Below are 23,946 nucleotides of genomic sequence, written 5' to 3'. Positions count from 1 at the left end.
TGTCTCCGTCTTGACAAAAAAAATAAAAAAATCTACGTCTCCAAAAAAATGTAACTGTTGTAGGTTTTTTATTATACAATACATTGCACCATTTAAATATTACGATCTAAATTAGAGGTTTAATTTGAACCGCTCAATTATATTTGTAGACTTTAAACTCCGTTCATTACACTCATGTGACTGTTGTACACTTATTTGTGAATAGACTCGTAATAATGAACAAATATAAATTCCACTAAATATTTATTACATGAATCAAAAGTGTTCTATGAAAAACCATATTTTTCTTTAACTCCATAACTCTTAACAAACCTTAAGATAAAAATAAAATAAAAAACATGTCGATAAAAACAATTTGGTTTAGGTATAACCACGTCTACTATATATCATGCCACCTTTCGTGATTCTCTAATAAATTATTAGTCTAACAAAACATATTCGGTCCCTCTATGTAGATAGATGCAATCCTAAAATACTATGCTATCTATCTATCTATCCTTCAACATGGACCTATATAAATACATATCTATGCCCTCTAATTTTAATACTCAAAAAACAATACAAACAAAAAAAAAACATTTACAAACAAACCATTTCTTTGTCCACATTTGTGAAATGGCACCTCAAGCAGATTTTGCTATTGCTAAGATTGGATATGAAATTGAAAAATTCTTTGGAAGACAGAAAAGTTTTAGCAATAATAGCAACCCTCCAGCTACTCAAAATCTTTGTCAATACAAATTTTATCCAACCTATGGTGCTACTACTGTTACCAAAGTGGTGCACACAAATGTTGAAGATCTTACTTGCAATGAAGCTGCTTCAAGATTCATAGCAGAAAAGAGAAAAGATCAGGTTCAAGTTAAAGGTTTGGTTGGACAGTGATCATGACTAATTAATGTTGTAATACATGTACTTTATTAGTAGTGTAACTTTTTTTTTTTTACCTTTTTGTTTTGAAATTTTAGAGGCTTTTTATTTTATGTTGTACTAATGTAGAAATCTTATTAAGCAGTAAGATTTATATACTACTGCTAATAGATTTAAATTGCAGTCTTTAACTGTAATTGTGGCTGTAATATAAAAGTTTTAGAGGTTTCTGCAACGGCATCACAATTATAAATACTGCTGTATTTTTCCGCAATATTAAGGTTTGTAGTGTAACCGCAACATGAACACAACTGAAATTTAGAACCATGTGTGCTAACTTCTAGGGTATGGAATATATATGTGTAAATCAGCTCGAAGACTAGTCTTCTGTAGTTTTAAGGCTATGTTTGGATTGATAGTGTATGATGGAATGGAATTGAATAGATTAGTTTGATTATAAAAAAAAGTTGATGCTAATGAATTCCATTTCACTCAAGGTATGTAAAGTGCTAATATATGCAATCTGTTGTAAGCTGTTTTTTCTCATAATCCTAACTTCTTCTCTATTGTGATTTTTGTGAACATAAGTTACAAAACATGGATTTCTAAAGCTTTTATACAGTGATCTTGGTAAAACCAAATTTAAGTTAAATTTTGTAAATTGAATTGAATTTATGGGTTGCTAGCTATGTACTACATGCATCACCAGCAAGATAGGTTTTAAAACACGGTCTACAATCACGATTTTGTCCTCGACATCAAGCTTTTTGTAACATTTGTGACTGCAACTTGACCTCGATTATGATTGTATGTATCAACTGCATTTGACTGCGATCCACAATATTAAGATCGCAACACTATTGTCGCAATGATTAGTTGTTGAGTAGTTGAATTTGATGTCAGATTAGTCCTTTCTAAGAAATGAATTGAGATTAAAAAAAAAAAAAAAAAAACACCATACAGTAATATTCATTTTATAAAATTAAAGACTAATACATAACAAGTAAATTGATAAAGTAAATTACTTGTATAGAATAATTTCATTGACAGTGATGGATAAAATATAAAAATATTCTCTGTTAATTTCAGAAAGCCACTAAGAGAATATTTCAGGTATTGTGGTGACAGCATATTACTTTTCCACCAAAACTTTAATTTATTTTATCCTTTGTTCTAATGGAATGTGGTAGCTAGAGAAAATATAGCCTTCTTTTGAGAAGATATTGGAAGAGCTAGAATTTAGGAGTAAAAATACTACTACAAATTTTGGATTGATTAACATTCTCCACAGGTTTAGATACTAAAAAAAATAGAAATCAATGTTAACCATTTATTTTACCACAAAACATAGTATGTAATACAAAGGAAGAAAAAAAATCAGGGATCATTTTAATTTTTCACCACTTTTTTCTCTTAGCCTCAACAAGAGGCCTCTAACAAAAATTTGTTTTTTGAAAATTAAAAATAAAAAATACAAAAAAAAAAAAATTGAAATTGAGATTCAATGGCCACTGCAAAAAAAATTAGTGTTTTAATTTTGTGCTTTGCACTAGTTATTAATTATGTTGATGCTGGTCCAAGAAAAAGGCCAGTTTTTGGTCCTGATATCTACAGAGGTATAAATGTAGCCAAAGATACTCTTGCTCCTGGTGAGAAAATTATTAATGTCATGAGTTTTGGAGCAAAACCTGATGGAAAATCTGACTGCACTCAGGTAGTTTATAAAAGATTGTATATTTTGGCTAATTATTTTTGGAAAAAATTATATATTTTGGCTAATTAATCATGTTGACTTGTTCTTTGATTTAATATTAGGTTTAGGGTTAAGTGTTGTTTAGAATAAACAGCAGTTAGAATATTTATAGATAGTGTTTTTATTCTCTGTCGATAATTTTGAAGACAATGTGATGCTTAACAAGAATTGAAAATTTATTCTTTGGTATATTGTTAAATATTTGTTCATGTTTTGAAGACAATGTGATGCTTAACAAATCATGTGAAGATAATGTGATCATGCTAGGTTTTACAAGATGTCTACCATCTTTTGAGACAAGTTTGAACATCAAATTTCATATTTTGGTCGTTAATGACAACATAGTAGACAAAGCTTCATGATTAGACTAATTTGCATCTTAGAATCAAATGTTGTATGATTAAAACTTCAAAATTTGAAAACATGGAAAAGCAGATGAAGAAACTGGTATTCTTATGCCTTTCTTTCCACCTTATGCAAACGATTTGTCAGAAAACCGGTTGCGAGAGAAAATACATTACGCATACCCTACAGGTTCTTTAAATATTAGTCACGGTTAAACGTCAATAGATACTTTTGTATCTATAATATGGTTTGAAAAATGTTAAGAAATCATAAGGACAGTGAATCAAATTCAAAATGACCAACCAAAACAGAATTCATAGGATAAAATAAAATCAACCAAGCAATTTTTGCATGACCTCACAATGTATAATAGGTAAACTCTATGTTACACCTTCACTTCAAATCGAATACATGTTTGGTGTCCGATACACGTCCATATCTATAGTGACAAATGTAATTACATTCAACCATTTTCTTAATTATTAATGTTGTTTACATGTCAGCATTAATGTCGTCCTCAGTATTCGAATTTGTGTCAGCGTTAATATCGTCCTTATTTGTTATACATTTACCTGCAGGCTTTCATGGATGGATGGCAAGCAGCCTGCAAGTCCAAAGTGCAAGCCAGGCTTCTAATCCCTTCAGGAAGATTCCTTGTTTCTTCAATGTTCTTTTCAGGCCCATGTTTGACTCCAGGGCCCATAACAATCCAAGTTGTAGGCACAGTTGTGGCCACAACAGATATCAGTGACTATGTGGATGGTGAATGGCTCATGTTTCAGAAAATATCTGGATTAAAACTTATTGGTGGAGGTACTTTTGATGGGCAGGGTCAATCTTCATGGAAATATGCTGAAAACTGTGAAACTAATCCAACCAATCAATGTGTTAGAGCCCCTAGTGTAAGTTCATCGTCTTTTTTCGGTACAATGTTCATTATTTTGAGTTAAACATGTTTTTAGTCTCTATAAAATCACGATCATTCATAATTCGATTGTTACAGTGATTTTAATATTTTATAATTTTGAAATTATTTTGAGTTAAACATGTTTCTCATATATCTCTTCGTTGGAGATAATTCTATCTGAGTTGTGTTATGAACTAAATATGTGAATCTTTCTCAGTTGAAATTAGAACATTAGTTTGTCATGTGAGTCTAACATCTTCCGTTGTACTTAACTGGACCGTCAATATATTCCTAAGGGCTCAAACGCCCTCCAGAAGGGTTTAGGCGCCCTCCGTAACGGCTCCTAAGGCCTAGGCGCCGCCTCAGCTAGCTTCTAGAAGTATTTAGAGCTTAGTAAAAAAGACTTAAAGCGCAGCTTCCTTGGGGCTTAAGTCACGCGGAAACAAGCCCTCAAAAGGTTATAAATACCCCTCTTCTAAAGGTATGACATAAACAGACTAACCATTGTTTCTAATATTGTACTCACTGCACTAACCTTCGTTGGAAAATGAAATATTTTTTTATAGAAACTAAAATTGAACGGTCGTGATTTTATCGAACTTAGAACAATATTGACCATTTATAATTTGAAGTATAAATTAGTTCAGCATTATATAACCATTGTACTTTTGGAAATGCAGAGTATTTATTTTAACCAAGTTACTGATGGAATTATACAAAACATCAAATCTAAAGACCCAAAAGGCTTTCATGTATTTGTCACTAACTCTGCAAACATTAGACTTCGACTAATTAAGCTCAATGCACCAGCTACTAGTCCAAATACTGATGGCCTTCATATAAGTCACTCAATCAATGTTAAAATATCAAGAAGTAGTGTTGAAACTGGTGATGATTGTGTCTCCATGATACAAGGAGTTAGTAATGTTACCATCAAGAGAATCAGGTGTGGTCCAGGACATGGTATCAGGTAACCTAAATTGCTGTTTACATTTTTTGGCATAAATTTTAGGGTGATAATCTGATGGAAATTGCTGTTTTGACATCCATTGTTTCTAAATGGAAATGACCAAAAAAACTGGCAGTAGTTAATTACTGTCGATTTTCTGCTTTGAAGCCAACCGTAGTTAACTACCGTTGGGGTGTTTTTGGTCATTCTCATATGTTTCTAAGAAACAATGGATGTCAAAACAGCAACACTCATAGAGAAACATGTTTACTATATATGGAGCAATGATACAGACACGTGTATAAGACATGACATTGAGATATCGTAAGAAAATGGGGTTGGACATAAAAAAACAAATCTTTTCGATTAAAAAAATAAACAAAATCTTTTAAAATTATAACATGAAATATTGATAGTTAATTTGATTACTGTTCCTATGTATACATGATAGTATTGGAAGTCTTGGAAAGTATCCGGATGAGATAGAGGTGAGTGGCATTAGAGTGCAGACCTGCAAATTAGTTGGCACAACCAATGGCCTCAGAATCAAATCATGGCCAGATAAGTATCCTGGTGCAGCAACAGATATCAACTACAGTGACATTACAATGGAAAATGTTAAGAATCCTATCATCATTGACCAAGAGTATGAATGCTCTCCAAATTGCAAAAAGAAGGTTTGTGTGTTCATATTTCTCTTTATTTTTAATTCATTATTACAATATGTGCTAAAACATTTAATTCGATCAACCACCTCCATAGAATTTGCTAGTTGTCATTGAATAAAACATTGTTCCGCTCCTATTAAATAAACGAAACCGTTGTTAACTGCATGCATAAGATGATATATCCTTTTTCCTTCCTTGCCTTTACACACATTATTGAAGAAAATTCTCACTACATTGAATCCATCCATTTAAAAATCGTATCCCACACTTTCAAAATCCTCGAACACAGCTCAAATGACTATCTAATTCAAAATCTTGAAACAAATCTCAAATGACTTGCTAATTCAAAATCTTGAAACACAACTCAAATGACTTGCAAATTCAATGTTATTAAAATACCACACAAAACATTGTTGATGTACAACCGTTATGGCATTTCGCAGGTCCCGTTGCCCAAACACTCCCATGCCATAGTCCCTTGTTCGCCACCTTCACATCTTTGTTTTCTGCAAGCCTAAGTAGATTGGGAAAGCTCAAGTATAAGAACTGCTTGCCTATCCACATCACATTACAAAACGAATTTGAATTGTTGGAAATCAAGTGTGAGTGATTATGTCCCACATCAACTAGAAATGGAGGAAATATTTGATATATAAGAGAGGAGACCCGTACACCCATTGACTTGAGGTTTTGGGTAAGAGTGTGATGTCTCTTTTAGCGGGTCCTAGATGTTTAGTCCCTTGCCGCTCCCCACGCTCCCTAGACTCCCCCAACAAACTGGTATCAGAGCCTAGTTAGGCTTGCTAGGGGGGAGTGGAAGCGGGATCTTAGTATCATCAGATCTTAGTTAAGCTTGCTGGGGGGAGTGGTAGCGGGATCCTAGTGTGGAAATCAAGTGAGAGTGTGATGTCTCTCTTAGTGGGTCCTAGACGTTTAACCCCTTGCCGCTTCCTAGACTCCCCAACAAACTGGTATCAGAGCCTAGTTAGGCTTGCTGGGGGGAGTGGGAGCGGGATCCTAGTATTAGATCCTAGTTAAGCTTGCTGGGGGGAGGGGAGCGGGATCCTAGTGTGGAAATCAAAGTGTGAGCAGTTCTATGTAATTTGATTAATAAACATGTTGATTCTAATGTAAGCAATCTAATTATTTTTGTTAAAACGTATCAAATCCTAGTTAAGCTTGTTGGGGCCGGGGGGAGTGGAAGCGGGATCCTAATGTGGAAATCAAGTGTGAACAGTTGTATGCAATTTGATTAATAAACATGATGATGCTAATGTAAGCAATCTAATTATTTTTGTTAAAACGTGTGGAAGTACATGAGGTGCCTCATAAAAACTGTACATGAGGTGTCATATTAAGCGCAAGAGTTTGATATCGAAATCTCAATAGACATAGTTCAATTTTTTTGGGGAAAATCTAATTCAATCTAATACTTTTTTTTGTTTTATTTCTTTTCATTTTTGTTTCGGATTTAATTGATTTATCAAACCTAATCAAGATAATCTTTGTTTATCTTCTTTACCTATGACCCATTCAATTTTGAATTTTGAGCAAGCTAATTTTGACACTATTTTTTCCCTTTCTTTATACAGCCTTCACTTGTGAAGATAAAAAATATAAGTTTCAGAAATATAAGAGGAACCACAACTTCTCCAATTGCAGTGGACTTAAAGTGTAGCAAACTATTCCCTTGCAAAAATGTTGGACTTCACAACATAAACCTCAGTCTTGGAGCCAAGAAGCCTACTGCCTCTAAATGTGCCAACATCAAACCTATCTATAGTGGCTCGCAAAAACCACCACCTTGTCGATAGGTGCCTAACTTGAAATTAATTACATGCAATTTATTGAATTACCGACAAAAATTAAAAAGAAAAAAAATAAAATTTGTCTATGATTTAACGTCGTTGTCACTTAACGACGTAATCAAAAACAAATTTTATTTTTCTCTATCTCTAATTTTCGTCGCTGATTCAAGCAATTTTTTTTAGTGGTTGTTAGAACAATTTTTTCAACCAATTAGAATAAGTTTCGGTGCTATTTTCACCTGCTAGATGTGATATCCTATCCAACACACTTTTACAAGATTCTTATTCATCCTTTACTTTAGAAAGATAGCTATTGTATAAAGAAATTAGTGAATTAAGTGATTTTGAATTTTTTAGCTTTATTTAGGTACAATGTAAGGAAAAATATGGTTTTAGTTTTACCTTTTCCCTTTCTACGGACATTCAACCGCCCACCATCAGAGACTGAATCTGAAGGGGTTGAGTTGTTTCAATTTCAAAAAAGTTAGGCCATGAATTCATATAATTGATGTACATTAAGTGAATGATGAGATCATTATTTATATATATGTCAAAGGATATGTTATCTTTATTCTTGATTATTAATTTCACTACAGTAATGCCAATGACTTGATATCATGATGTACTAATTGTTAATTTTCTTTTAGCAATTGTAATTATGAAGTAGCTTGTTTGTTTTTGCAAGATTTTATTAAGAAGCTAAATTAGTTTACACAAATTGGTATCGAAGAAAATTGAACCTGAGACATTGAAGATTGTTTTTGCAAGATTATTACAATAATGAGCTCTATCGTAAGATTATTATGATATAGCTTTTCATTTTCAATTTTTTTAGATATAAAAAATAAAAATAAAAAAATAAAAAAAAAATAAAAAATAGATGAATTTAGTCGTGGAGAATAAACCATTTAAACTGTGTTTGCTTTAGCGGTACAACTCAACCATACGCACCTCTGGAGAAAAGTTAGGATTCTTGGCTTCAGTTTTTTCACGTTGAGGTGGGTTTGTAACATACAAAAGGCTTGTCAAACGCCAAACAAACACAAACTTAATTAGACTCTAACTTTGTAATAGATATCTAAGATAATGAATATTTCAAAACATCATCAATTGTAGATTACTGGGAATAAAATCGTAAAAACATATATGTCTGTTTGTTATTATAAGTTTACTAAATTTTATTCTAGAGTACATAAAATGTTCTTGGAAATAGAAAAAAAAAACGGTGGGAATAAAGTTCCCATGGAGATGGGAATAAAATCATGTAATATTACCTATTATAATCCCTATTTTTAAGGTTCCTTGGAATATTATAATGTTAATCAAACATCTTTTTTTTTAAATACCTTAGAATAAAATTTACATCTATATATTTCAAGGAATGTTATTCCTACAAATAAATTTGATAAACTTGAAACAAACAAACCTTATTAATACATTAAATTGGTCCTCATATTTTAATACTTATTATCAAGTATGTCTCTATATTTTAACAACTTACTATCAATTTGATCTCAATCTTTAATAACTTAGAATCAATTTAATCTCTAACATGTTTTCAAACTAAAGTATAAGACATGTTTTTTGGGAGGAAGTATAATACATGTTAACATTTGGAAAATTCTAACAAATGTTTGTACGTCATTGTTTAAGAATCAAGAGATGTAAATTTTACAATGAAAATGACCTATTTGTTATTTTGATAACATTTTAGCTTGTATTTTTGAAGCATATTTTCTTTTTATGAATTCTCAAAAAAAAAAAAAAAATCTTTGAATGATGAATTTCTTAAACATTATCTTTATAAATTGGAGAAGGAGAGGATTCAAATATACCCAATAGGTCCTATCATTTTATTCCTCTCAACACAAATTCCTTTCATTTTATTGTTCAAGATCACGTGTTCATCTTTTCTAATAACCTTTTTTACTAGATTCTAGTTCTAGCTAGCTATACACCTTTTTCTTTTCTTGATGAAGAAATTCTAGCTGTACACCTGGTTGTTCGTCATGGGGGCTAGTAGGAGGTAACTACTAGAATGGTCGTTGAGAAATTATTCCACCAGGGGGGCAAGATAGGATAGACAGAAGGTAAATAAAAAATAAATACTTCATCCGGTCTCGAATGTAAGAAATAAAACAAAAAAATTGTTGGTCTCAAATGTAAGCAAAAGTATATAAAAGTCATCCTATTAAATGTTACTATTCCAATTTTAACCTCATTTACTTTATCCAATTTGTTTCACATTCTCATGTTTAACGCATTCCAAAGATTTTTCATTGGTGGAGTTCAAAATTCATGTTTCCAAGACAAGGGCATAACAGAAAAAATGATATTTTTTACAATGACTCAATCCACTTTCTTAATATGTGTGTTTTTTTTTTCTTACATTCAAGACCGGAGGGAGTACTATTTTTCTATCAAGACCTTGCAAACAAGTGTCCCAATAAAACATTGTAAGTAGTACAATTAGAGTGAGCAACAGCCATATTTGATGTTTTTTTTTTCTTCAGGAAGCCATGTGATATATCTACTTTATAAAAGATAATTAAAGGAAAGAAATGTGAGGAAAAGGAAAGTAAAAAAAAAAAATAATAATAATAAGGTGATATTAATTTTATTTATTTGATTCGAAAGAAAGTAAAAGAAATGAAAGGTTAAAACTTTTTTCCCATTGTATGAAAAATATTAGGAAAGAAATTGGTATTATTTTTAAATGATGAAAAAAAACTTAGAAAATAGAAAGTGGAGTTAAAAAAAGTGGCTCATTTTTCTCCAAAATAGAGAGACGGAATATTTGTGAGACCCACTCCACGTTTGTTTTCCATTAAAGTAAAAATAATATTTTGGAAGTATGGTACATAATATTAATAGCATGATACAATTGGAAAAGAAATAATTAATATTGCATTAGAAATTGAAAATGACATTTATTTTGGAACAAATCATTTTTGTTAAACTGACATTGATTTTGAAATGTGGAGAGTAGAAAATAGTTGAAAAGTGTATTTTCTTTTCTGATTTTTCTCTCGCTTCCCTCGTATCAAATAAAGTATAAGTACATAAAGCGCTTAGATCAAACGACACAAATATCTTCTAACTTAACTAAGGTCCTGACTTTTAATTCACCATTTGGCATGCAACAACTTTGCGTGTGGAATTAGTCGTCGTAGTTGTGCATGGAAGGTATCTAGTTTACAACAACAATCAAACATTATCCCACTAACACTACTAAAAAAACAAAAATTAGTGAGGAAAATTTAGTGAGGGAAAATGTAAAATCCCTCTCTAATTTCGTCACTAAATTTTGCGACCAAGGAATTTGTGAGGAATTTCATTTTTTCCGTCACTGATTTCCCTCGCTAATTTTGCTTTTTCTAGTAGTGTAAGTAGGGTTGAGTACATGAATCAAATGACGTCATAATGTTTTGATACACATACTTTATGGTCGTGTGAGTTCTTTACCGTCCAACACTCTATCTCATGCAAAATTGTCGGTCTTACCAATGTCTGATAAAATTTTACCTTCAACGGAAAAAAAAATATTAGTGCTTAACATTCCTTTTTTATTCATAGGTTCCTCCATTTGAGTAATTTTATTCTAATCATGTGGAATGTGTGGAATACTAAATATGGATATCTCTCATTGAGGTTGAAATTTTTGTCACAAAAATAAAGTAATGTCCTCTTTGATTTTTATAAAAAATTATTATTATTTTAAAATAAACTTTGATTATTAATGCATTATTAATAATTTTGCAATAATCTACCTAAAAAATTAATTTTGCAATAAAAAAAAAAATATAAGGAACAAAATACTCCTTTCAAAAAAAGAAATAAAATGTCCTCGTGAGCATAACTCAGTTAGTATGGACAATGCATAATATATGAAAGTTCCGGGTTCAAACCCCGGCCTCAAAAAAAAAAACTCAAATTATGATGAGTGCATTGGTTTTTTTAGTTCCCCCGTGCCAGCCTTGTATAAGTTACAATTTTGTCAATAGTTCATCTTGAAGAATTTTAAATTAGAATGTCTAAATCTAGATTATTGAAAGTGCCAAGATTGTCTTACTCACTTCATCATGTCATGATAATTAATTAAATGACTATGACTGTTTCCTTGCCATTTTAATTTACATCAAATCGTTTTTATTGTAAAACTCCTTTTAGTTAGTTATACAACAAAGAAACTGTACACCATTACAAAGAAACTTGTAGATGTTCCTAAAACTTGCATAGTAGTAGTTAACAATGAAATTTATGGTACCTTTAAAAAAAATTATGAGAGTAAATAAGTTCATGAATTACGCTTACCGTTAAAATTCAAAGGAAAAACGATACATAAATTTGTATAACATTTATTGTACCAAAATAATGCTTAGCATAATTCAAGAAACTTGAGATTATAAATAAAAGAGATGAAGAACAATTAGTAGCTCCATTGTTGTTAATTATTATAGATTCTAGATTATAGATAGATTTAGTAAAAAAATTCAGCAGAAGTTGCAAAATGAAGAACATGTTGGCATTAAGCATAACTATAGTACTAGTTTATACAATTAGTTCTCAACTTGGCATAGCATTTTCAAGAGCTTCAATAGCTTTAGGAGAAACAGAATATCTATGCGATGCTTTTGCCGCAGATTGCATCCGTCTCAGTGACTCGGCCGAATCGCGTGCCCTATATTATAGTCCTGATGATTCGGCCGAATCGACTGCCCCATATTATAGTCCCGATGATTCGGCCAAATCACCAGCACCAGGCATCAGCCCTTCTGCTACCTATCTTGAATCTAGTGAGGAATATCCAACAAAATTAAGATACTTCGATGTAACTCTCTATGGAGCAGTGGCCGATGGGAAGATACATAGTAGCTATATTTGATAATGGAAAGACTATCATTCAATTTATAGTCCATATGTCATCAAATAGAGTCAGAAATGAAGTTGATCCATTGTTTAGGCATGCTCATTTGGAGTATATTTCCAAAAATTTGTTTAGGACATTCATCTCTATTTCACGATTCAAATTTATCAAACTTGATTGAATTGGTTGACGTAGAAACTAATTTGATTGACAATGCTCAATATCATGAACTAATTTGCTATTTTGAAAATTTGAAAGACGAAATTATTCAACACTTAATTACAATTTTAAAGATCAAAATGGTGATTCACTCGATGAAAAATGTTTTGAAACAAACATTTTTTAGATTGGTGAAAGAAGTTAAGTCATTGGATCATGGATCAGAAGACATAGGATGTTCATCTAGGTTTCTTTGAAATTTAACGTAGGGGAAAATTAATTAGAATTATGCTCTTCTTCCAGCAAGTTTCGCTCGCGTACAGCTGAAATACTTAAGCTACCCCCTGCGTTAGTTAACTAAAGCAAGTGTAAAAATTTGTGCAAGTTAAGTCATGCAGCGTGAGTTAAGTCACGCAAAGTGACTTAACTCACTTTTTTTAATTTATTTACTATATTCAAATTATTTTATTTACTTTATTCTAATTTATTTATTTTCTAAATTATTTATTTACTTTATTCTAATTTATTTATGCACTTAAAATAAATATTTATTCGAACTTATTCATTAAATAAATACAAATATAAATAAAAAAAAATGAATTAAATTAATATTTATTCGGTTTTATTCATTAAATACAAAATCGGAAAATAAAAGCAAATATAAATAAAAAGAAATGAACAATATTAATTCATATAACAACATCTCATTTTATTAATAGAACTCATACAATAATTGATACATTTATTCGAATTCACTAAATCTACTTATTTTCTTTTTACCCTCTTGTGGTAAAAAGTTCTTTTTACCCTCTTGGGGTAAATAGTGATCAGTCATGGGGTAAATAGTGAGCAGTCTTCTTAGAGGAAATATATCATCAATCTTTGGGTTAAATCTAAATCTGATTCTTTTTATACCCCAAGAAGATTCTTTTTACCCACGGTAAAAAGTTTTTGGGGTAAAAAGAAGCAAATTTAATTTTATCCCAAGAATTGATCACTTCCTCCAAGTTGGCTACTCACCATTTACCTCAAAACCGACCACCATTTACCGCAAGTGACTAGAGACCTATTGAAGGAAAAAAAAAAAAAAAAAAAAAGAGAAATAGAGGGAGAGAGTGAGGAGGGAGAGAGAGTGATATGGTGAGGAAATAGGAAAGTATGGAGGGGTATTTATAGGTGGGAATGGTAGTATAGGTTATAACCACCATAAATGTGGTCAAAAAAACGTGTAGAAGTTGTAAAAAAACGTGTAGATTGAAAGTTGAAAACCTGACCACCGTCCAAAAAACGTTTGTTCATGAGCTCAGACCATCGGCCAACGTGCGTGAGTTAACTCGCACTTAGGCCAATGGTGCGTGACTTAACTCACACAAGGGTATAACTGAAAATCATGTTGGATGTGAGCAAAATATGTTGGGAGAATAGCATAATTCAATTAAAAGTCTCAATTTTTTTGGGCCCTGAATACTTTTTTTATTTTTAAGGCACTAAAATAATTGTTATATACATTAAAAGTGAAAGTTAATCAAATTGTTCAACACTGCTTTAGTGGTGCGGCTACTTGTCTTTGAGTGTGCGGTTATGGGTTCAAGTTTCACTAGAGTGTATTTTTTAATAAATAATAATTTTTCTATAAAGTGCCTTAGCCTTATTTTATTTTATTTTTTGACCTAAAATTTAAATTTTTTTACATCCCTCGAAAGATTAAAACTGAGCATACGAATTTATTAAAACGACCCTGGTTGAATTGTGGCTATAATATGGAAGTTTGCTACAAAAGAGCACTTAAAGAGCAAGTTTACCTGTAACCTAGTGGGTAAAGTTTCACAAAAATTCTCATTAGCCTGATTTTGACAATAAATCAAAAGCTACAATCGTAGAATCAAGGGTAATTTACCCTACGTGACAAGTAGGATTCGATTCTTGAACGAATGAAATATATATCATATGTTGAATGAAGGAGATGAAGAAAGTTTGATCGAAACAGTTATATAGTTGAATAAGTATAAATAATAATTATTCATAGAGATTCTCTTCATTGGAACTAATCATACTCGATATATATCAAACATCAAATATATACATCTATTAATCGAAATCCAAACTTTAATTCGTATTATTATAAGAGTTTAATCTTTTCCACCCCACTCCCTTTTGTTAATGATTTTGTTTTTTAAACGGTAAGTAAGGGGCAAAAAGAAATCATGATATATATACAAATGACAAATCTATATATCCTAAGTCAGCCTCAGTAGATGTTTGGACTTGAGGGGCAGCAGTAATCATGGTCAGGAGGACCACATAGACACTTTCATTTTGAATCTCATCACAAAATTAGAAACAATTGCGGCTAAAAGTGAAGTACTCTAATATAAGCTTAAATGTTTTTTAGTCTCTTAAGTATTTAATTGATATCACTTTAATCCCTTAATTAAAAAAAAGATTGTTGAAAACTTTAAGTTTTTTTAATCTCATTTTGATCCCTTCTGTTAGGTTTCCGTTATAGATCTAATAAAAAAGAGCATTTAAACCTACAATATATCTATTCTTCTACTTAGGTGATTGGACAAAACACACGGTTACACACAACTTGCAAGGTTGCAACAAATCTGTTATAAAGAAGAAACAAGACATGGAGAAAACCTTTCGAAGTGTGTAACTCATTATTGTACGTTAAGGGTACAGTTGTTGTATTGTTCTGATGATGATAAGGTCATAAGAATCTACATCTAGAAAGCTGCTACTAGCAATTCTTAAAAAAAGAAAAAGAAAGATCCATGGCGGTGGGGTTGAAATATTGGATTATATGTGCAAAATGTGGCCATGCTATTAAAGGAAGTTTTACTACTAAATTAAACTTTTAAGTTAGATGGATCAATTTATACTTGTTATGAACAAAGGTGGCCATGCTTCAGTTTGGGATAAAAATCGAATCGAACTGAATTGTTTGTTAAATTTAAAATAACTAAACTGAATTGTTTGCATTTTAAATTGAACTGAACTGTTTCAAACAGAACTGAACTGATTTGAATTGAACCGAACTGTTATTATTGATACCTTTAAAAAATTATGAAAAAATAAACGAAATCGAATTTTAGTTAACGAACTAAACTGAACTGTTCCGAATCAATCAAACTGAACTGTTTTGAACTGAATTAAACTATTTCAGTTCAATTATTGTTGATAATAGTTCAGCTTTTTTTAAATTAAGTTCAATTCAGTTCGGTTTTTTTTATTTTTTACCTACCCTAGTTATGAACACATTGAAACTTATATATCTAAATTAATTAAAGTTTTGAGAGTCATGTGAATTGAATGAAAATCCTACAATTGGAAAGAAAGAGCCACTAAACATAGTCAACTATATTTGACCATTTGACCATAGAGATTATACTACAAAACCAATTTTGACCCTTTAGAAAAATTTCGGTAGTTGCTTCCTAAAAGCCAATCACAATGGCCATTAATTGTAAGCGGTTTTGTTTGTTTCATTCTTACATATGCGACGCAAAAGATTCGTCAATTTCTTTGTTTTCTTCTTCATATCGATTTTCCTTTTTCCTTTTCATTTTCATACGTATGTGTATGTTATCTTCACTTCATGCTTACGGTTTTTTCTCAGCTCGTACGTCCTTAGATGATAATGTATAACAAACAACTAAGTACGTTTGTATTCGTACATACAAAGTACCATCTATGCATTGATATGCTCTAGTTTGTTACTCAATCTATGAGGTATAGGTTACCTTTAAAGAATTATGAATAATTTATCCAACAATCGATCATAATTAGCCACAAAAGTAAATTAAAAAGTTGTACGATAAATCAACTTTCGTTTTACTAGCAAACTTGCAGATGTGGAAAATTTTGATTGGTTAATGAATAAGTTACTCACAATTCTTTAAAGATAACCTAGAAAAAACTTAAAAATAATTTAGTAAGTTAGTGCTCGTTTTTCCTCATTTATAATTACTAACTTCTGTTATTTGTAGGTGTACTGAAATATGTAGAAAATATTATGGGACGGAAAGAGTATTATAAATCCACTCCATGTTCATATTATAAGACAATTTTGGTGTTTTTTCTCCTCTGAAAAAAATAGTCTTTATGAGATACATTTTTTTTTTAAGAATTTTTTTGAGATACATTATTTTTAAAGAATCTTTTTGAGATTTATATTTTGGGTTTCAAAGAGTTTAACTGTTAAACTCATGCATACAATGTATCGAGAAAATGGTATTTGATGTTCAAAATCTCACACCCCCATTTAGCATATAAACTATTTATGGAGTATTTTATTTTATTTTATTAATAAGAATTAGGGTTTAAGCTCGATACAGGGAGTCTTTTATCATATGTATCGTATTTACAGACATTTTATTCATATTTAATGTGAGGTGAGTATTTACTAAGAACTAAAATATTAACTCCTTTCAAAAAAAGAACTAAAATATTAAATAAAATTATTTAATGCTAAATAATATGTTTGAAATAAGATTTAAATTTCAAAGAATTAAAAATCTTTTTCATCTTTCGTGATTTTTTCCCTTAAAAAAAATATTTTGCGATTTTTGTACTATTTTTCATATGTTAAATATTAAAGGAAATATACAATATCTGTAAAAAAAATATGACAAGGAGTATACAATTGATTAAAAAAAAGAGTATATAATATCTTTTTTTTATACAAGAAAATGCTAGTTTCTTTTGTCGAAAAGTAAATGTTAATTTAACTCAGACTTTTTTATTCAACTAGTTTTTTATATTAGCAGCTCAGACTTTTTTAATGAGAGAATATTAGCAGCTCAGACTTGAACTCTCTTTTCAAAGCAGACTCTTTTAAATATTCGAGCTTAATCGCTAATGAACCTTAAAAAGAACAACTTAGAATCGCTTTTAGAATAACTCGATAATTCTTCTATTTATTTAAGATCCAAACGATAGAGGAAAATAAATATTAAAATTCATTGAATCGATGTCTTCTTTTCATTTCTTCTGAGGTATATAAATTCATACGAGTTGTATAAAAAATTTAAAGATTTTGTTATGCTCTGTCACGTTATATATTCAAATATAAAATTTTGTCTTATCTGCGGTCAACGATAACTTAGATAATGCTCATCAAAATCCAATAACAGTGAAGAAGATAAATTCTTGCTTAATAAACTAACCCCAAATAATAAATGGAATACGAGCAATGGTAAAATAAAAATATAATTACTTATATCCTTAAATATATGACGGGGTTGACTAAATCATGATAATCAAAAAAGTTGATCGATAGTAAGTTTAAATTTGTTACTATAGAAGAGTTTACCATTTTAAAGATTTGTAAGGTTGTTTAATTTGTCATCCTTGTCCTCATCTAGGGATGAAAGAGGTGATATAGATTCCTCGACATTGTCCTATGATTAAGTATAACAATGATGAAATTTCTATAGGTTTAATTTACCTTGGTGCTTCTACTTATTGTTTTGTAATAGTAGTGTTGTTGTGATCCTCGATGGTCTTTCTACAAATCTTAGCAAATATTAATCAAGTTTTTTTTTAGTGTTATGTCTCTTAATCCTTTAAAAAATGGAAAATGTTACATCAACACATTTTATTCACACACCTCATTGTACACCCCATACATTAGGGATATTTTGATAAATTCATCTCACAACCACACTTTCTCTTCTATTTATGTGGGGTCCAGGTTGCCACATGTCAGAATTTTGTATAGGTGTAAAGGGTGTACATGTATCACCACTCTTCATTTTCCTTATTTGTTTCGTGAGCAACATGTGCCTTCTCCGGGTAAAGATCCTCTCCATTTATAACATTTTCCATTTGTTGCAATTTGGAGAGAGATAGACACAAAAAAATAAGTGGTGGGTCCTATCACTAAGTGGATCCCACCATCATTATTTTCTATGTGTCTATCTCTCTCCAAATTGCAACAAGTGGAAAAGGTTATAAATGGAGAGGATCTTGACCCGCCTTCTCCCACACCCAATTACTTTTTTGTGAATTAGCGATTCACATCATCGTCTATTAAGAGTTTTCATGTATTTGTTCGCATGCGCCTACAAAGATTCAAAGCATGCAAGATCTGTGTGTTTTCATAATTACGAAAAATTATACTTTCATGCACACAAAAGAACAAAAATCTACTTTTTCTATTTTAACCTAACAAAACAATTCAATCTATCATTGCCCTCATCCTATCTAAGAAAACTCACCTTCTCATCTTCATCCATTACCAAGCTGGAAACCCTATTTTTCTTCAATAACTTAGCAATCATGAAGCTCCACTAAACCCTTTTGTCCCCAAATTTACCTACACAAATTTTACTCCAAAAACCCTAACTATTACTACCTATTAATTATCTCCTAAAATCACCATTGATTCTTATGCTGATCATGAATCATCCTAATAATGTCTCTCACAATGTCCCCATCAATTAATATTCTTCAACGGGAAGGTTTATATCTCTCTTTGTATCTTTAGCGTTTGAATCATATTTCACAAGTCTAAAATCTTGTCACATTGTCAAAGGTCTCATCATTGGAGAAATGAGCTATTGTGAAGAGTTATATTCCTTCACCAAGAATTTATTCCTCTATTTTCACTCTTTCCCTAAGTAAGGATCCCTCTTTCTTAATAATTATAGTTTATTTACTTAATTTGTCTAGTTGTGTACTTGTGATAAATACTTCAGCCTATATGTTGTATCAGAGGTTGAGTCAGAAGCTTTAATCCATCCTTAGAGGACTTCATTTGACTTCATTACATGATATCTTTATTGGATAAGAGGTGAATCTTTGATTGTCTTGAATCTATTAGTTGAATGTCTTTGTATGTTAAGTTGATATGGTGTGCCTTAGGAGCGTCAAAGGTTTGTTATAAACAGAGCTAAGGTAAGGTAAACATGAGATTTATGGGACAAACGGAAACGTCTAAATTATGTATGTTGTTTGGAGCAAGGCCATATGTCGAAACATACATATCTAAATTAAAAAATAAAATGATTATACAATCAAGTAAGCTTAAAAGTGAATTAGAAAGGATATATTAAAGAGTTGTGTGATTTACATTAATATAAATGCACAACATGTATGCCTATGTATAAATATATAAACTATTATTGATTTGTCTGGTAATAATTGATGACGGCGACGATGGCATGCAGTGTTTTATCACGATGGCGGTGCAATCTTTACGGCGGAGCGAAATGTGTTTATAGGCACGTTAGCAGTCTAACGCTCAAGTTAGTGTAAGAAATGAGGTTGAATGTGTAAAAGTTTGTGGGAAATGAATTGTACGGTGACATAGAATCACCCTTATACAGGAGGAGGCACTAACGGAATCCATGAAATGCAGAGCCTCGTCAAGGAGCCATTGGAGGTCACATGTACGGTGCAGGAAGCATGGGGGCGTGCTTCAGTGTGGTGGTACGCGCTGGAACTAACGTGTCCACATAGGTAGTAACGTCTTGTTTCAAGGGTTTCAGGTTCACGTATCTTCATGGGGTTGGCGCTCTATGTAGTCCATAAAAATTATGCTTGTTGTGAATTGTAATAAGTTCTTACTAAGTAAGACAAGATAGGTATGTTGTGTTGTTGGTTATGACTATGTCTCTTGAACTAAAGTTCATTGAATGATATATGTCTGTGATTTTATGTTTGTGATATGTTCATTATGTTTGTGTCAAGTCTTAGAAAACAGTGTTGTTAAGTCTTTGATCCTCTGTTGATAAGATCCGGTGATTCTCGTTCATCCATTAAATATTAACAAAAACTTACTCAGATTGAAATATTTTAAATATGTGCCGTCAATATATATATAGGGTGTGGTAAGCCCAGCGACAAGGAGCATAATGTGATACTCCTCTTCACTAGTTGGAGGTCTCAACGAGACTACGGGAGTAGGTTGAGGGGGGGATTCCTAAATGATTAGAAAATTTGACTACCGGTAATTCTCGTTCATCCATTGAATATTAACAAAAACTTACTCAGATTGAAATATTTTAAATATGTGTCGTCAATATATATATAGGGTCTGGTAAGCCCGGCGATAAGGAACATAATGTGATACTACTCTTCACTAGTGGGAGGTCTCAACGAGACTACGGGGTTAGGTTGAGGGGGGGATTCCTAAATGATGTTAAGGGTGAAACTCTCCTGTTGGATTCCTAAACCCTGTTAAGGGTGAAATTCTTCGATTGTCTTTCCCATTTATATGATACATGTGCTTACTTTTTGCTCTTCTTACTTAGGTATTGTGAGTCATGATTTCCGGCTACTAATCATTTTGATGTTATGTCTGCGCGTTTAAGACAACGTAGTTTTGCACGTTGTCATCGGATTATACCAATTTTGATTAGGATTGGTTAGAAATTTGATGGTGGATCCATTATGTCCGAGAACCCTACGGTCTTAGGCTAATGAGTCTCCATTGGGTTATAGGTGTGTAGGTTCTTAGGCAGTGTCTCCCTCTTGATATTCTCACTTTTAAGAAGAAGAAGAAAAAAACAACTACTCAATTGTTTCGTTCTATAATACGTTGTTTACTTATACTTTGAGCTATCCTGTTTTAGTGTGTATTTCAAAATGAATTCGGAGTGTCACATTATTGGTATTAGAGCCTGAATCGTCCAATAAGACTGAATGTGTCACATGTCGGTCTAGTGTTGGTTAGTAGGATTTAATCCCAAGTCACTTGTGATTATGGAATATTTGCATAATGTAAAACGAAGTTATTACTCTCTTTGAATATGTTATATTGTGATTATGAGTATATGTGTATGTGTGAATTTGTGAATATGTGCAAGTTTATCAATATATGTTCCACCTCATGTTCTATCTTCTCCTATCTTTAATACGGTATGTTTTTATCTTTTTGTATCTTATCTTTAGTTACCATGTGTAACTAAATACTTATAGGTTAGAGTTCTAAAAAGAACTCCTGTTTATTTTTTTGAATAATTATTTAATTATATGTCGTTTATTTAGTTATTTTTTGTTCGCTATTTAGTTTTATTAGCCTAGATTTATTTCTGTAGTAGGCGCAACCCTATATTAGATATTTAGGTTGTGACATGGCCTAACATTGGTATTACTATCTGGATGCTTATATCTTGATATTTATGTCCTTATACTAATAACTACCTATCTAGGAAGTAATAAGTTAATAACTAGCGAAAGATACCAAAAGCGAGTTGACCCTAGTAGTAAGTACTTAGGAGGTGACATTACTAAGACTGAGTAAAATCTGCTGAACCTAGGAGGTAACTAGTTAGAGATTAAGGAAACAAGTGGTTGCTTGAAGGAAATAAGTTGAACCTAATAAAACCATTATCCTCGACCCTTGGTAAGGTAGACGCTGATAGGGCATCCCGTTTGTAGAAATACCGAGAGGGAGATTGTGTGTTGAGATACCTAAGATTCATAGATGGATAGACCTACATGAACATTGGTCAGGCCCCACACTAATAATCCTTACGAAGGTGGCAGAATTCTATAGGATTAATATCCCTATACTGTAACGCGCGTATAACCTTAGTGTGACCATCATGCCTTTGGAAATCTTGGAAAGCCAATTTAAGTTTATGTTTCAATTACCTTTGAATTAACAAGACCCCACACGTAAGGATCACTGTGTGACCAGTAGGTGTGGTTAGCCATCAGAGGGGTAGACCTATAATCAACTGGGAGAGTAAGGCCCCGCACGTAAGGATCGTTGTGCAATCAACAGGTGCAACTTGACGACTAACTAGGTTAGAAACGTCACACGACCTCATCACTTATCACTTAGAATAACTAGATGTGACATGTATGCTAGTTAAATAGCCAACAAATAAATAGGGGCGATTCGAAGAATCCTCTAACCGTTGTTACTTTTCTGGAACAAAAAACAGGTAATCTTACTCTGTTGCAAACAGATAAAAATTGCAAATCTCTTAACCCTTATCTCTTTATTTTATCGTCAACTTAAAATAAGTAACGTGGGTTGTTTGGACGAAATGACAATCTATGTGGATACGATACTCACTTATCACTTTATTATTTAATAAACGATTTGCTACACTTGTCTAATTCGACCATCACAAACTCAACTATGAAATTAAACAGGGGTTCTGAGACCTAACAACTCAGAGGCATATATGTGTGATCCTAGCAACCATAGGCGGCGTTTTTCAACTTTGAAAACAATGTTGAAGCCTACGGTCATCACTTTTTGCATGCGTAATTTATATTCTCTTTGATTGTGTATTTTGTAATTATATGAGTAACTAAACACTTTATATTACAGTTGAATGATGAATCTCTATAATATTGTTTGAACCATGTAATCTATGATGTCATCTTCTAATGTAATTTGAACTATGTTTATTTAGTATATCCTGTGCTTAATTTTTCATTGTCCAGTCAAATTTGAATTGACTTTAAGTTATTTCTCGCTACTAACACTAAGGTTTTATAACTTAATCTAGACATAAGAAATTAATTAGTGTGGCTGATAGTTTAACGATCTTTAAAGCTTTTGATAATGAGTTTCACCTAAGATAATACTCCCTCCGGTCCTATTTATAAGAGAAAGTTGACTTTTTAGATACATTAAATAATGTATGTATCTAGTCAAAAACCTAAACCAAATACATAAATTATTTAATATATCTAAAAAGTAAATTATCTCTTGTAAATAGGACCGGAGGGAGTATAACTCTATATTAGATAAACGAGACTTAGCATTGTAACTGGTCATGGTTTATTTTGTTAAACTGTCGTGAATATAGACCTCAAATTGCTTTGAATCAGGAACTATTATTACCAAACAAGAACATAGATGTGCACCAAACTTTTGAAATTCCCCCAATTTATTATTTTCAATTTCGAACCAAACTCTAGAAATTCCCCCAATTTAGTACACTTATCAAACCATCTGTCATGTATGTAAAATAGATAAATTTTATGAGGTTATATCAAGCCAAAAATGTTATTCATTTGTTAGTAAGAGCGTTTTTATTTTTTGGCAGTCGCCAAGAGTTTGATTATATACAATTTTGTACTAAAACTACTGTTATGAATGAAATGAGCTAAATTCGTTTCTGTTAAAAATAGATGATAGATTTTAAGTAATTAATATATCTATATAATTTAATATGCAAGTTTTTATTGTCTGCACAATTGGATTATTTGAAAAGTAGGGGGATGGAAAAATAACTATAAACTAAATTAACACTAATGACAATCTTAAAACTATCTCTACGAAGATTTGAATTCAGTCTCTTGAGATTAAAAGATCAAACTCTTATTAGTGAGCGGACAACTCAATGGTCTTAACTATATTTTCTTTTATCTTCTCTCTTACTAAAAACTATACAATTATTTATTTTTACTATTATTTATACTTTTTTCACGTCATTTTTAAATTTGAATTAATCGTGTGCGTTAATCGTGTGAGACTTGTGTGTGAATCTCGTGGGTTTCATATTTTTGTAATTCTCATTTATCAAATGAAGTGTCCGTTTGTTTTCCTATTTTCCCAATGTTGTCGCGCGTTAACTAGAAGCTACAAAATGCGGCTTCTACACAAACGTGCATTGGGACGCGATAATAAAGTGCTACACCGTGT

The 23,946-nt window shown here is 31.5% G+C and overlaps 1 protein-coding gene across 1 annotated transcript; it reads left to right on the top strand.

Moving 5' to 3' along the window:
- The first annotated feature begins 615 nt into the window (after positions 1-615).
- Positions 616-7,306, top strand: LOC25488062 (exopolygalacturonase). The gene is made up of 6 exons (XM_013607721.2): positions 616-868; positions 2,424-2,584; positions 3,547-3,870; positions 4,556-4,845; positions 5,276-5,501; positions 7,085-7,306. The coding sequence occupies exons 1-6, from the start codon at positions 616-618 to the stop codon at positions 7,304-7,306; spliced, it is 1,476 nt and encodes a 491-aa protein (XP_013463175.2).
- Positions 7,307-23,946: the final 16,640 nt, after the last annotated feature.

The sequence above is a fragment of the Medicago truncatula genome, chromosome 2 (assembly GCF_003473485.1).
Source record: "Medicago truncatula cultivar Jemalong A17 chromosome 2, MtrunA17r5.0-ANR, whole genome shotgun sequence".
NCBI classification, from domain to species: Eukaryota; Viridiplantae; Streptophyta; class Magnoliopsida; order Fabales; family Fabaceae; genus Medicago; species Medicago truncatula.
The sequence above is the reverse complement of the archived record's forward strand: the minus strand, read 5'-3'. Positions and strand labels throughout refer to the sequence as shown.